This window comes from Euprymna scolopes, chromosome 5 (genome assembly GCF_053919585.1).
Source record: "Euprymna scolopes isolate OS-2025 chromosome 5, ASM5391958v1, whole genome shotgun sequence".
NCBI lineage: Eukaryota > Metazoa > Mollusca > Cephalopoda > Sepiida > Sepiolidae > Euprymna > Euprymna scolopes.
Window position 1 is genome coordinate 42925487 of NC_136486.1, and position 13525 is coordinate 42939011.

General features: G+C 35.0%; 1 protein-coding gene across 5 annotated transcripts in view; it reads right to left on the bottom strand.

Annotated features, from left to right (window-relative positions):
• Window positions 1–13525, bottom strand: part of LOC145276799 (baculoviral IAP repeat-containing protein 7-B-like) — a 122380-nt gene that overhangs the window by 56003 nt on the left and 52852 nt on the right. For 3 of the 5 annotated variants that reach the window (XM_080128116.1, XM_080128113.1, XM_080128117.1), the window contains exons 2-4: window positions 2589–3049; window positions 2053–2195; window positions 1262–1283 (exon numbers count right to left, since the gene is read on the bottom strand). In XM_080128116.1, coding sequence (XP_079984242.1) covers window positions 1262–1283; window positions 2053–2195; window positions 2589–3049 — 626 coding nt within the window. Of the gene's footprint in view, window positions 1–1261; window positions 1284–2052; window positions 2196–2588; window positions 3050–10913; window positions 11067–13525 lie in introns of those variants that run through there. The other 2 variants (XM_080128118.1, XM_080128114.1) reach the window with 2 other exon arrangements.

A 13525-nucleotide genomic window follows, 5' to 3' on the forward strand; every position in this document is an offset into this window, starting at 1 on the left:
AAAAAATTTCACAATGGTGAAGATGAAGATGGTTGCGGCCAGCCGACTGCGGTGGATAACAAACATTTGAAAGCTTTAATTGAAGCTGATCTTTGCAAAACCACACGCGAATTTGCTGTTGAATTCGAGGTCGACCACTCAACAGTCGTTTGCCATTTATAGCAAATAGGCAAGTCAAAAATGTTGGATAAATTGGTGCCGCATAAATTCAACAGTAATAAAAAAAAAATTGCTGTTTTGAGGTGTCTTCTATGCTCCTTTTACGCAACAAAAACGACCCATTTCTTGAGTGAATTGTGATGTGTGATGAGAATTGGATCCTCTACAACAACCAGCGACGTTCGGCACAGTGGTTGGATGCCAGAGAAGCTCCACAACACTTCGCGAAGCTGAAATTGCACAAAAAAAAAAAAAAGTTATGGTGACTGTTTGGTGGTCTGCGGCCAATCTCATCTACCACAGCTTCTTGAATCCAGATGAAACGATTATGGCGGAGAAGTACTGCCGACATATCGACAAAATGTACCAGAAGCTCCAATGTATGTTTAGAAAATAAACCTATTAAGGTAGAAGCTCTACAGGGTTAAGTGGAGCAATTATTGTGAGAGATGAGGGTTCAAAGCGTTTTATGGATGCCTAAGTTCCAGATTTACATTTTAGATTCTGAGTGAATATTTGTTGTTTTTATTTATTTATTCACGGATATGTGTTTCACTGCACTATAGCTCATCAGCATGGCTGACTCTGCCAGGAATCAAACCCACAACTACAGAGCTTGTAGCTAGGTATGTCAACTGTTATACTGTGAATGTCTGACTGAAATTACATGCTAGTTTATCGCTTTATCAAATTATAATATTTTTGTTATTTTTTTCAAAAAAAAAAATTGTTCGTCATCCTATAGAAAACAGAATAGGATAGGAAGTAGATGTTAGCCAAACCTTTGTCTGAGTGAAGCACGGCTATTGGCGAATGAACACTTCAAATCCTGAGCGAGCATAAAAATAGATCTAATTGGTGAGTTAGCTAAACCAAACACTATGTGGATATATAAAAACACAAGGTAACACAAATTCCATGTATTTCAGCCTCGTGATTCTTTAAGGGGGATGAAAGGATGAAATGTGAAAGATTTTATGTAGCTTAATTGTCTATATATATATATATATATATATATATATATATATATATATATATATATATATATATATATGACACATAAATCTATGAATACCTAAGTAGAAAAATAATCAAAACTTACCAGTAGCACCGGATTTACATTGCTGTAAAGAAAAAAATATAAACACATAAATAAGAAAATCAATTATTTAGTCCAAGTGATTGATATACAAAAGACCTGAGTACGTTATTCAATAGCAGACTGAACATTTCATGGACCTATTCTGCCACAGAAGCTTATCAGCTATATGATAATGGATCACCTCATCTACAGAGTTTGTATGTTGAAAGGGAAGGAGACAGACAGTCATTCATTGCTTTTAAAAGTGCTCTAGAGGTCTCATATGTGTATTTACATTACTCGTCTGAGGGTAGGTAAAATTATTTTAAATATGTGCTGTACATTACCCAAAAGAAAAGTCATTTAATTCCTATGTCATCATTGTTTGAAATCTTTAGCCTTCACGGCAAATTAACATTTTCAGTTTTCATAGACAGTTGCCATAGACAGTTGAGGGAAAAGAAAGGCGAGGCTATGCTGGATGGGAGAAGAGGAAGAAGAAGAAAAAGGAGAAGAAGAAGAGAAGGAGAAAAAGATAAAGTAAGAGAGTAAGAAGATTCAGCCAAATAGTGAAAAAGGAATTTATTTTTAAATAAAGAAGCGAAGCAATTTGGGAGAAATCAGCTCTTTCTTTCTTTTTTTTTTTTTTTTTTTTTTTTTTTTTCAAAGGAGTGATTGTCTGCTTTTTCCGGGATAAAAAAAAATAATGGGAATTCCACTAAAATATGAATAAATCACACCCCTGCAATAGTAGGGGAAGGAGGAGAAGGTAGAGAAGGAGAAAGAAAAGAAATAAGGTAAAGACTTCTTACATCAACAAACGTTTTCCCCTTTTTCATTATCATGTAACTGCACTTCGGATTAAGACGGCAATGCTCCACGTAAACGTCATCGTTCGGTTCCCAACACTCAGCATACAAGCCACAAAAGAAACACTGGACTTTGTCCCTTTCATCTGAAAAATAAAATAAATGCATGCAATATTAGCAAGAACTTGTCTATCTACAACCACAGCAAAGAACCCTCCTTTCTCTTTTTGCATACCCAAAACCAAGCAGAACTTTCCAGAACAAAGTTTTTTTCATAGAACTTTTCATCCGTGGAATAATTCATATTGGGTGAGGCGGGGGATGGACTTGTAGAGTACAAAAAAAACAAAACAAAAAAAAACAAAAAAAAACAACACAAAATCAACTTACTTGTATGAAAAAATCCCACTTCTGCAAGGTCATAAAAATGCTATTTATATTATACATAAAATGAAAACCTGTTTTTTTTTTTCTTTGTGACCCAGTGAGGTTAGAGGTCTTGTTTGTAAAGTATGAATAAAATGACAAAAGCAACTTACTTGTATAAAAAAATCCCGCTTCTGCAAGGTTCTTAGGTAAAATAGGGCTTTCGCTCGGCCAATTTTCAAACGATTGTATTCTGGTATCTAAAGACTCGTAAAATTTCTTAACTGGTTCATTGGGACCAGCACGATAGGCTTCTGGTAATTCTTGTTCTTGTAGATATTCAATGTGAGGGCAGTTAGGCTTCAATTGTATGTGTTTCAGAAACGGGCTTTCACCGCAGAACCACTGATCTACAATTAAGTAGCAGAAAACACACTTGACTTTATCGCCCGGACCAACATAAATGAATCCTGCCGACGCCAAACTTGCAATGTTTACATGAGGGTTAGTCCATTGACCAAACGTCTTTTGACGATTCACAGCGTTCCAAAGTGGATGCGGAATGTCGTACCCTTCATCATCATCTGAGCATTCAGTCATAGTTGGTGGCAAGAAACATAGCCTTTGGTGGTTCCTTCAACCAAACAAACAGAAAAAAAGAAAAGAAAGATCAGATTGAAGTATGATTTTTTTTTTTTTTTTTTTTACAAAAATAACAAAACTATGAAAGACACTGCCTAGTAAGTCACCACTTATTAAGGTCAAAAGTCACTTGAGGATAAAACAAAAAAAATTTATCAGAACTCATTTTCACCAACACCGCAATTCATACCAACTCCTCTTAACTTTAAACCGTTAATCCAAACACTAACTCTCAACATCTATGCTCTCTCGGCTGTCAAAAACTGAACTGACTGTTCTCCTTATAGCTGCTATTCCTCTCATATGCAAATTAATGCCATCTATATAAAAAAGCCATCTGCAAAAACTCAAGTTTCTCTTTTCTTGTTTTTTCTTTTCTGTTTTCGTCACCTGACAAAGACAAACAAACGCATTGCAACTCACAAAGTTTCTATCATCGTATAATAGTCATTGGTTGGCTATTTCCACCTCATTTTTGTGTTGTCATTAATTTTACTATATCATTGTTTACAAGGAAATAAAACCAATTTATTCAGTTTTTTTTTTTTTTTTATGGAAATTGCTCCAGACAAAGTGTGAAGCCACTTGATGTAGCAAGCTAACAAGAACAAAAGATCATTAATGCAAAGACAAGAGATAGATATTGCCCTAAGACTTGAAAAGACCAATGTCATATGTAGGAAGAAAACAGTGAGCAGGGAGAGAGTTCCAAAAGCCTGTAGTTCTTGGACACAAGCTACTGGAATAGAAAAGTATGAAAACAATGAGCTTGAGACAAGGCATGAAGTCACTTGATGTAAAGAGTTAACAAGTGCAGGATACTTATTAACCTTAGTCTTGAAAAGACCACGGCTCTAGGTAGGAGGAAAACAGTGAGCAGGAAGAGAGTTCCACAACCTTCTTAGAAAGAAGCCACTGACACAAGAAATTGGACTACAATGAGGTATCAAAACAGCAAATTGACGAAGACCACTAGACAAGCGAGTCAAACGAGCAGGAACAAAGGAAACAGGGAACAGATCAGACAATTCTGAGGAACACATCCCATCATAATATTTATAGAAAAGACTGAGACTAGCAGCATCAAATCTGCGAGAGGGTGGGACCAATTAAATTACAGATACATTTCTGTACCTTATCAAGAAGAGATTCAACAGCCGAAATATGACAACGGTACTCCATACATTGTTATTCTGTCTTCTCAACTCATTATTTCAATAAAAAAAATAACAAATATATCTCTTTTTAAACTAAAAAAGCAAAAACTCCATTATGTATTTATTTTATGATTTTTCTCTGTAAGTTCATTTTTAAATAAACATTTGAGAAAGGAGTGACACCTTTTCAATTTATGGAGAATTTGAGAACGTATGATTCTGATAAACCAGGCTATAATAGTTATTTGCACTAGGCTTCCTGGTTAAACTAGTTTATACCAAGATAAGATTACCTAACTGCGGACAAATGCAAGAAAAAATTGAATGATAATTTTATTTCAGAACAGGAAATATGATTTTTAGAAGAAGACAATTCGGTACTTGTGCATTTAACGAACCAGACGTAACTCAGCATTTGCTCGGCTTTGTCCGGCGCATGACGTCAACAGCCGGATAAAACCGAGCGTTGGCAATAAAATAAAAACAACGCTACAACAAAATAACTACAATGAAATTGTAAAATGTAGAAACATAAAAAAAATTAAATAAGTAAAAAGCAAAAACCATTTTTTTTTTTTTTATTATTTGGAATTGTTTTCGAAATAAATATAAAACTTTTTTTTTTGTCTGAACTTTTTAATTTTTAACGTAAAAAAATATTGTCTGTCTTAAACACGTAAAAGTTTTTTTTTTTTTTTTTTTTTTTCAACTCCTTATGTCAAATAAATGGAAAAGCCTAAAAAGGGGGGGGGGCAATAAAAAGCATTGGGGGGGGGCAGGAACAAGGGTTATTTCTACATTTTTTTTTTCGCCAGAAACAAGGATTTCTTTATTAGTGGAAGGAGGATTTCGGCGTTCCTATTTGGTACAGTGACCAAGAAACTCTCCTTTTCGTCGGGCTCGTATCCACCGAAGACCCAGACTGGTGTCACAAGTCTGCCGGCGGTTAAAAACGGACTCGTCGATTTCTACCGTATGGCCTGGGCCTCCAATCTGCCGGGGATTCCTCAGAAAATAATCCCTGCATATATCACGCAAGAAAATTTTCCAATCCACGATTGTGTGGCGAGAACGTAACCCACATTCGCGATGGAGATTTTTTGTAGATGCCATCTCGAACGCCCATAAGTATATTATTTTTATTATACATGCGATGGTTAGTCGGGATTTTGAGAAGGTCCATCGACATGTTACACTTCTACACCTCCAACCGTAACCGTCGGAAAGGCTTGTTCTCTTTACAAAGTACACAATCCTGGCCAAAATGTAAACACCTTTTCTCTTCTGCCAACAATTTCCGTTGCTGACAAAAGTTTTAGTGCAGCCTCTGGGGTCTGGAGCTGGTCCGCAAGGTTTGTAATATTCATTATTTCGTCAGTTATCTTTTTAAAACAACATTTTTTTTTACCTCTCTTCAAATAAGCGTTTCTTGAGTTGTGACACTCTTCCAATTGATAGCGAAATTCTCGTCTGCTTAATCGGCAACGCTCGGTTTTATCCGGCTGTTGACGTCATGCGCCGGACAAAGCCGAGCAAATGCTGAGTTACGTCTGGTTCGTTAAATGCACAAGTACCGACAATTCTATTCAGAATTTGGGCACCAAATCAAGCAAAATGGATAGAAATATCTAACGGTTCCTGTTGTTTATTTTTCTTACTAGGATAAGAGTCACGAGTGTTAAGTAGATAGTAGGACAACATGAGTATCGATGGAACTTGGGTATGGCTTGATTATTTAAGAGGACGGCTCCACAGAAACTTATTTACATTAGATTTGAAAATGACCACGTAAAGTCAGCTGGGAGGCAGCTCTACGGTATTGTGTTCCACAGCAGACAGTTCTAAGAAAAACAACTTTGTCCATGGAATTTTTGTTTAGTTTTAGGCACAGATAGAGAATGACGGAATTATTGTCAGTTGTAGCTAGACAAGTATTTGTTGTGAAAGTTTTATAAAGGTGGATAATAGATTGAAGCTCAGTCGAGCATCTACAATAAAAGTAATAATAGAGCACATGTAGACTTGCAATGTCTCTTCTGTGAGAAAGAGGAGGAAGTCGGGAGGCAAAAAGGCAACAAAACAATGAAAAGAATATGCTGTTGTCCTAGCCCTATCCTTTTTAGAAACCATATGCAAATATCAGAAAATTTCTGCTGGCTTGGCAAAATGAGAGCAGACTCAAGACATTTCCAAAAAAATAGTGGCGGTAAAGAGATGGTCATAAAGCCAAGTCGATTTCACCGGTGTAACATGTCATTAACAGACCAAGGCTGTTGAGGAAGTCGTACGTAGTGGGAGTCCACTTATCTCCACGGCGATCAGTTGAAACACAAATTTCTTGGTTTGATTGTTTTGTTTTACAGCATATCAACCCTTTTTGGATCCAGTCATTTTTGGAAAAAAGTTTTTATGCTTCAAGTTGTTTATATCTTCAAATATTTATTCATGGTGTTTAGTTTGGTTGTTTTGTAGAAGAAAATTGTTTTTTGTTTGTTTTTTTTTTACTTTGCTGAACATGATTGAGTTTTGCAAAGAAAAAGGAAAACAAACAATAACATCAATGTTTGGTGCAGGAAACCAGTGTCTTCGGACAGCCTGATCTTGTCACACCAGGACAAATCTGTTGAGAAAACTGGCATATTTGGATTGTTTGCGGTTTTATGCAGACACTGCTGCATGTCCAGGCTTCATTGCCAATTCTGTCACTGACACGACTCAACACAAGTTGCATCTTTTGTAAGTGACTTGTTGTTTGCAAAGGAAATAAAAAAATAGGGAGTGCAGCAACAAATTTCCATTCTATGAACAAAATAGATACCACATTTTGATCTTAACCCGAATCTGTGTGATAGATAATTGTTGTAGTAAAACCTGCTAATGAGTAGCAACATTGATTTAATATCCATTTTACATGCTGCCATGCATTGCATATCAAAATTTAATATCCATTTTACATGCTGCCATGCATTGCACATTGCATATCAAAATTTAATATCCATTTTACATGCTGCCATGCATTGCATATCAAAATTAAAAAAAAACAAAAAACAAACAGGAAATGCAAGAGAACTCTCGACTTGGAATGATCGCCAACACACACCCAACAGCAATGAGTTGAGCAATAATACTGGGTGCTTCTATATTTAAATAACAAAGAAATATTGAAATTTCAAGTAAAACAAATAGTACCTACGTAATTGTCATGTTGCAAATAGTAACATAACCAAAACTTACAGAAAACGATAAGGTAGAAAAATAATAATTTGTGAAAAACAGTTCCAATAAAGGTAAAAATACTTTGATGCAGAGGCATACATATTGGGTCATGTGACATAAGCAAAGGGGAAGTAATTCAGTTGTATCACCATGTATAGCAGACAGAATTTATTTAGAAAACAAAAATAAACATAACACATATACATAATTTGTGAATTTAAAAAAAATAATTTTTGTTTTAACTGTTTGAATTTTTAAATTTTTTTATAAAAAATAACTGATTGAATTTTGACATTAGATTTCCGAAAAAATTGAAACTTGATCACCTCCCAAACTTAATTAACTCTCCAATTCGAATCAGAAGATTTTGAAACCAAATCGCTAGATTTTACAAATGTCTTTTTTCATGATTAATTAATTTTCTACCTTATTGCTTTCCGTAATTTTTGGATTAGTTACTATTTGCAACATGACAATTACATAGGTACTATTTGTTTTACTTGAAATTCAATATTTTTTCATTATTATAATATAGAAGCACCTAATACTGACATGGACTCATGTAGGGCAATAAACACCAAGCTTGTCTGATCACTGACCAATCATAGGCCTTGTTTCTCAAGAGTAGCATTTACTGAGCCAATCAAAGGCCTTATTTCTCAAGAGTAGCATTTACTGAGCCAATCAAAGGCCTTGTTTCTCAAGAGTAGCATTTATTGAGCCAATCAAATTTAGTCATTTTCCTTCCAGAAAGGGACAACTGCACAAAATTGTGCTTCTCTGTTAAATCACTAAGCCTGAAAATTGTTGCTGTGCTTCTGAAGCATTGAGATATACCGGTGTTAAGTATCAAAATTTTTTAATACTTGATTCAATTCAGGTTTTCATTTTTCAGAGCATGTCATGGTGGTCATTCATCCACAGCCTATCAAATGTAATTAGGTTTTGCACACACATTTTTAAAATCTGCTGCAAAATCAAAGCTGCAATGTTTTTTGTACCGTTTTAGAATGTTAGTTGTGTTGTACCAAAACTCATTTAAGCATAATGCATGTGTGTAATTTATTTGTTCAAAAAATATCTGGATCTTTGAAAAAAAAGGTGATGCTGTATTTTTCTGAGGGGGGAAAAAAAAGAGTTGGAAATCCCTCACAGTGACGTAAATAATGAGAAACATGATTATATTAAGTTTAATCTATTTTTATTCTTGAAAAAGTTATAAAAAAAACAGAAATCTGTAATAACAAATCAGCAATTCCTGATATTTGAGTACACAGGTGTTTAATGCCTTGTTAAAAATTTGTTTAAGGGCGGAAGGCAGAGTCTGAGTCATTTGGAGGATATGAAGCTGCCATGAAGAAGCAGATGCATGTTCCTATTTACTGGCCTCCCCACGAGGACAAAGTTAGACACAAGGTTGGTTTAATCAAGCAGCCAAGTATTTTAAAATCAACAAAAAGGTCATTGCTCAGGATAACGTTTGAGGAAATCAATATTAACAAACATGTTGGGAAGCAAACAGTGCTGTCTCTGTGATGAAAATGAGCTTGCTGTGTGCATCAAACTGATGATGTGGGATGGGACTAGAGATTAATTTCTGAGATGGGTTCTCCTCATAAAGTTTGTACGAATCTACACAGGACCAATGGGAAAGAAGGAAATTACCAAGATGCTTATGGCATACATAAATCTTGCAAGCCAGAGATCGTCAAAACAGGATTCGGTTGCACAAGCATCTGTCCTTTCAATGGCCAAATAATCATTGTGAAAAGTTAGCCTCGTGTCACTGTTCAAGCAGAGTCCCCCACATCTTTCTTCATACCAGCTTCTCCAGTGTTTGCACTGCTCCTCCCCACTCCAGGACTCTCATCCTTAGAGACATGTCTGTTTCGTTGCTGACTTCACCCTCCGTCTAACTCATTAAAAGACTTTTTTATTTATTTATTTATTTTTTTTTTTTACAGCGAAAAAACAATTTGTTATGATACTGAGCAAAAGGTTCGATTTTTAGGAAGAAAAGCTAGTATTAAAGATGGGGAGAGAATGTCGGCGTTTTACATGGAGTTATCTCCCAGTGGTGTGTTAAAAATTTCCACAATGGTTAACTTCAACGCACTGTCATAAAAACGTTTTTCTGCTGTACCCCCCCCCCCCTATAAAAAAAACCCTACTCAATTAAATTAAATTTTGGTACTTGTGCATTTAACGAACCAGGTTTTTTGAAATTTTTTCACTGGATTATTATTGATTGGACACTAATTAACCAGATTATGAAAAAAAAAAAAAAAAAAAAAAAAATTGGGGTTGTATTACTGTACACATAGATTCGAAAAAGTTGTCAAAAAACAAATATATAACAAATAAATGTTATCAAAGGCAAGATAAGTTACTCTTCTACCTATCTGGAAATTTTTTTTTGCGTTTTTATTCAATGTTACATGTTTATTCAGCTCGAAAAACATGCAGTGTTTACCGATGTATTGGGAAATTCAAAATGGCGCCGACTCTCTTTAACACGGTAAGTTTGGGAAAAGGTGTTATAAATAATACACTAGACAAAATACTATTAAAAAAAACACACCGAATATATGTCAATCAATCTATGTCACGATAACATATATTGAGCGAATTTCTAACAGTATTTTGTCTAATTTATTATTTATAACACCTTTTCCCAAACTTACTGTGTTAAAGAGAGAGTCGGGCGCCATTTTGAATTTTCCATTACATCGGTAAACGCTGTATGCTTTTCGAGCTGAATAAACATGTTACATTAAATAAAAACACGAAAATTATATCCAGTTTGGTAGAAAAGTAACTTATCTTGCCTTTGATAACATTTATTTGCTAGGCTATATATTTGTTTTTTGACAACTTTTTCGAATCTATGTGACTGTACAGTAATACAACCCCCCCCACTTTTTTTTTAAGAATTCATGGGCGTTGTAAGATAGATATCTATATCTTCTCTAAATAACGAAATACAGTTAACTGGATTATAAGAGATTTAGTCAAGTTGACATAATTTTTATTTTAATGTATTAAATAATATAAGGTCGCGTCAAGAAACAAAGGGTCTATCGATCGATCACCATTGTCGCACCAGTTGTTATTTCTTATATAATTAAAAAAAAAAAAATAAATAAAAACAGATACATGACGATGGCACTTAATTTTCAAGGCGCTCATAAAAACCCCTTTCACGTACAAGATAATAAAAATATACAGAAAAGAAACAAACGATCGTACAGATTTTTGATAATACGCGAGAGAAATAAAAATAAAAACGTAATATTCCAACTGCATTCACGACTTGATTACTACGTTGTAGAAACTCTTGAATTAACACTTATTAGTTCTTTTTTATAAAAAAAATAATAACGAGTCTAATATTTTTCTATGAAGATTTGATTCGAAGTACATAATTAAAATAATAGTCATTGGATTGTTATTGTTATTATGTTTGTGTTAAGAATAACTGACCTGTAAAATAATGGCTAAAAAGGAGGAATCCAAATGAAAATACTGAAATCAATTATTTCGCAGTTATCTCCCTTTGAGGGTTTTTTTTTAAACTAAGGAAAATCGGAAATCTACACCGGATAATCTGATCCAATTACTAAATTATTCGGAACGTTATCCTGCGAAGTTCAAAATAATAAATTTCAAGTAAAACAGATGCAAATAGCACCCCTTGGTCTGAAATTCGAGCCTCGTTTCCAATTTGGGTACTAGTGCAGAGAGTGATCCGGACGTAAATAATGTTATTATTTAAAAAGCCATTCTTAACATGGGGAGGGGAGGATGTTTTGTGCCTATTCTATACTTCAACCTAAAAATTGAATAAAAAAACATATAAAACTTTAATTAAACTTGGAAATACGATTTAAATAATAGAGCGGATCACTCTCTGCACTAGCACCCCAATTTGGGAAAAGTAAAGTCCCGCGGAACTCAGTAGACGGTGTGACAGCAAATAACATAGCCTCATCTATTTGGATCCGGGTGGTCTTTTAGCCCCATCCCCTCAAAAAAAAAAAAAAAAAAAAAAAAAAAATTAACCCCTCCAATTCTTTCCTGTAATTATTTTTTTATTCATAACTTTTTGAGCAATTCTTGCGACCCCAAAGGAGAGAACATCATGGTGCTATCTTTGCGTCCCTTCCCACGCCCGCGTGCGCGCGCACACACACAAAACAGTTTCAAGAATTTTCGAGCAATTATTATAGATAGCAAACTGAAAAAGTGACGAAGAAACAAATGTATATCAAATAAATGCTATCAAAGGGAAAATAAAAGTTCCATTATAGCATATTTATTATGGGGTGGAGCTGGAACTGTCGAACATCCTAGCTCGAGGTAGATAACGGCAAACGTATCCATGCATTAATATGGGAGGGGAGACTATCTTCAAGTACTACCCTAAATTATATTAAGTAGATATTAATAAGTCCTTCTCACCCTTTTTTTTTTTTTTTTTTTTTTTTTAATAGAGAGTAGATAATGCATGTGGATGTGTTATCGGCAGCTCCAGTAACTCTTGCTTCTCCTTTTTTGTCCTTCAGTCCTTATTTGCAATGAGTGATTTTTCTGACAAAGGGTGAAGAAAAAGCTGCTTTCCAGGTCGGTAGTACTTTGTAAACAGTAGCCTAAGATGTCGGAAAATTTCTGTTTCTATGTCTATCCTTGTGGTCATGTCACTAGTAAGGGTGCTGGAGGTAAATGTTTCATCTGGGCTGAAGTTACCCGCCTGATAGTCAGGGAGCCGAATCTTTGATTAACCACTAAGGAGGCTGTCCTATCAGCAGGTGCAAAATAACTTTTGAAGTCTACTAATCTAAAAACACTAACATGTTTTACTTTTTTTTTTCTTTTTTCTTATTCCAGGTTTCACTTTAATCCTGAATATTTGTCTTGTTTTCTTTTAATCTTTTTCCTAAATCTTTTTTGTCAAATATACTATTATTAACAAATACTTTTTCTTATATTTAAAACGAGAGAAAAAAAATAGTTTCCCATGAAATTGAACATTTCCCAAATTATATTTGCATATTATCTGAACTCAAAAACACGCGGCTTTTTTTTCTCTTCTAAAGTATGCATTACTTCTAGCTAGTCTAAAGTTGATATGTAACCCTAAAGGTATTACTTCTTAACCAGATTTTTAAACGAGTTAAAAATAACCACTTTCCAATTTGATAAAAGTTCCATTATAGCATATTTATTATGGGGTGGAGCTGGAACGGTCGAATATCCTAGCTCGAGGTAGATAAAGGCAAACGTATCCATGCATTAATATGGGAGGGGGAGACTATCCTCAAGTAACATCCTAAATTGGGAATGGGGCAAAGGACTTATATAAGTAGATATTAATAAGTCTTTCTGACCTTTTTTTTTTCCATTTTTTTATTTTTTATTTTTATTTTTTTTTTAATGGAGAGTAGATAATGCATGTGGATGTGTTATCAGCAGCTCCAGTAACTCTTGCTTCTCCTTTTTTGTCCTTCAGTCCTTATTTGCAATGAGTAATTTTTCTGACAAAGGGTGAAGAAAAAGCTGCTTTCCAGGTCGGTAGTACTTTGTAAACAGTAGCCTGAGATATCGGAAAATTTCTGTTTCTATGTCTATCCTTGTGGTCATGTCACTAGTAAGGGTGCTGGAGGTAAACGTTTCATCTGGGCTGACGTTACCCGCCTGATAATCAGGGAGCCGAACCTTGGATTAACCACTAAGGAGGCTGTCCTATCAGCAGGTGCAAAGTACCGGGGCTGCTGTATTGCCATTTGGTGAATGGATTCTGGACCATACAGTAGTTTCTGGTAGGGCTTCTCGATGCCATACTAGTGGGTAACTGTTACGACTTTACCTTATCATGCGCTACAAAAAAAAAAAATTCTTGTCTTTTTCTCTCTTACTTTCCCTCTCTGTCCTGCTCCAACCAAGTCTACCGACCTGCTCCACAAATCCCAAAACCTCATCATGACAAATCTCAATTCCCCCCCCCCTCCGAATAAACCTAGAATCCCATCCTCCAACCTAGACCCCTACTACCAGGTCTCCTTCTCCAACATCAGGAATCTACGTTCCAACCTTCC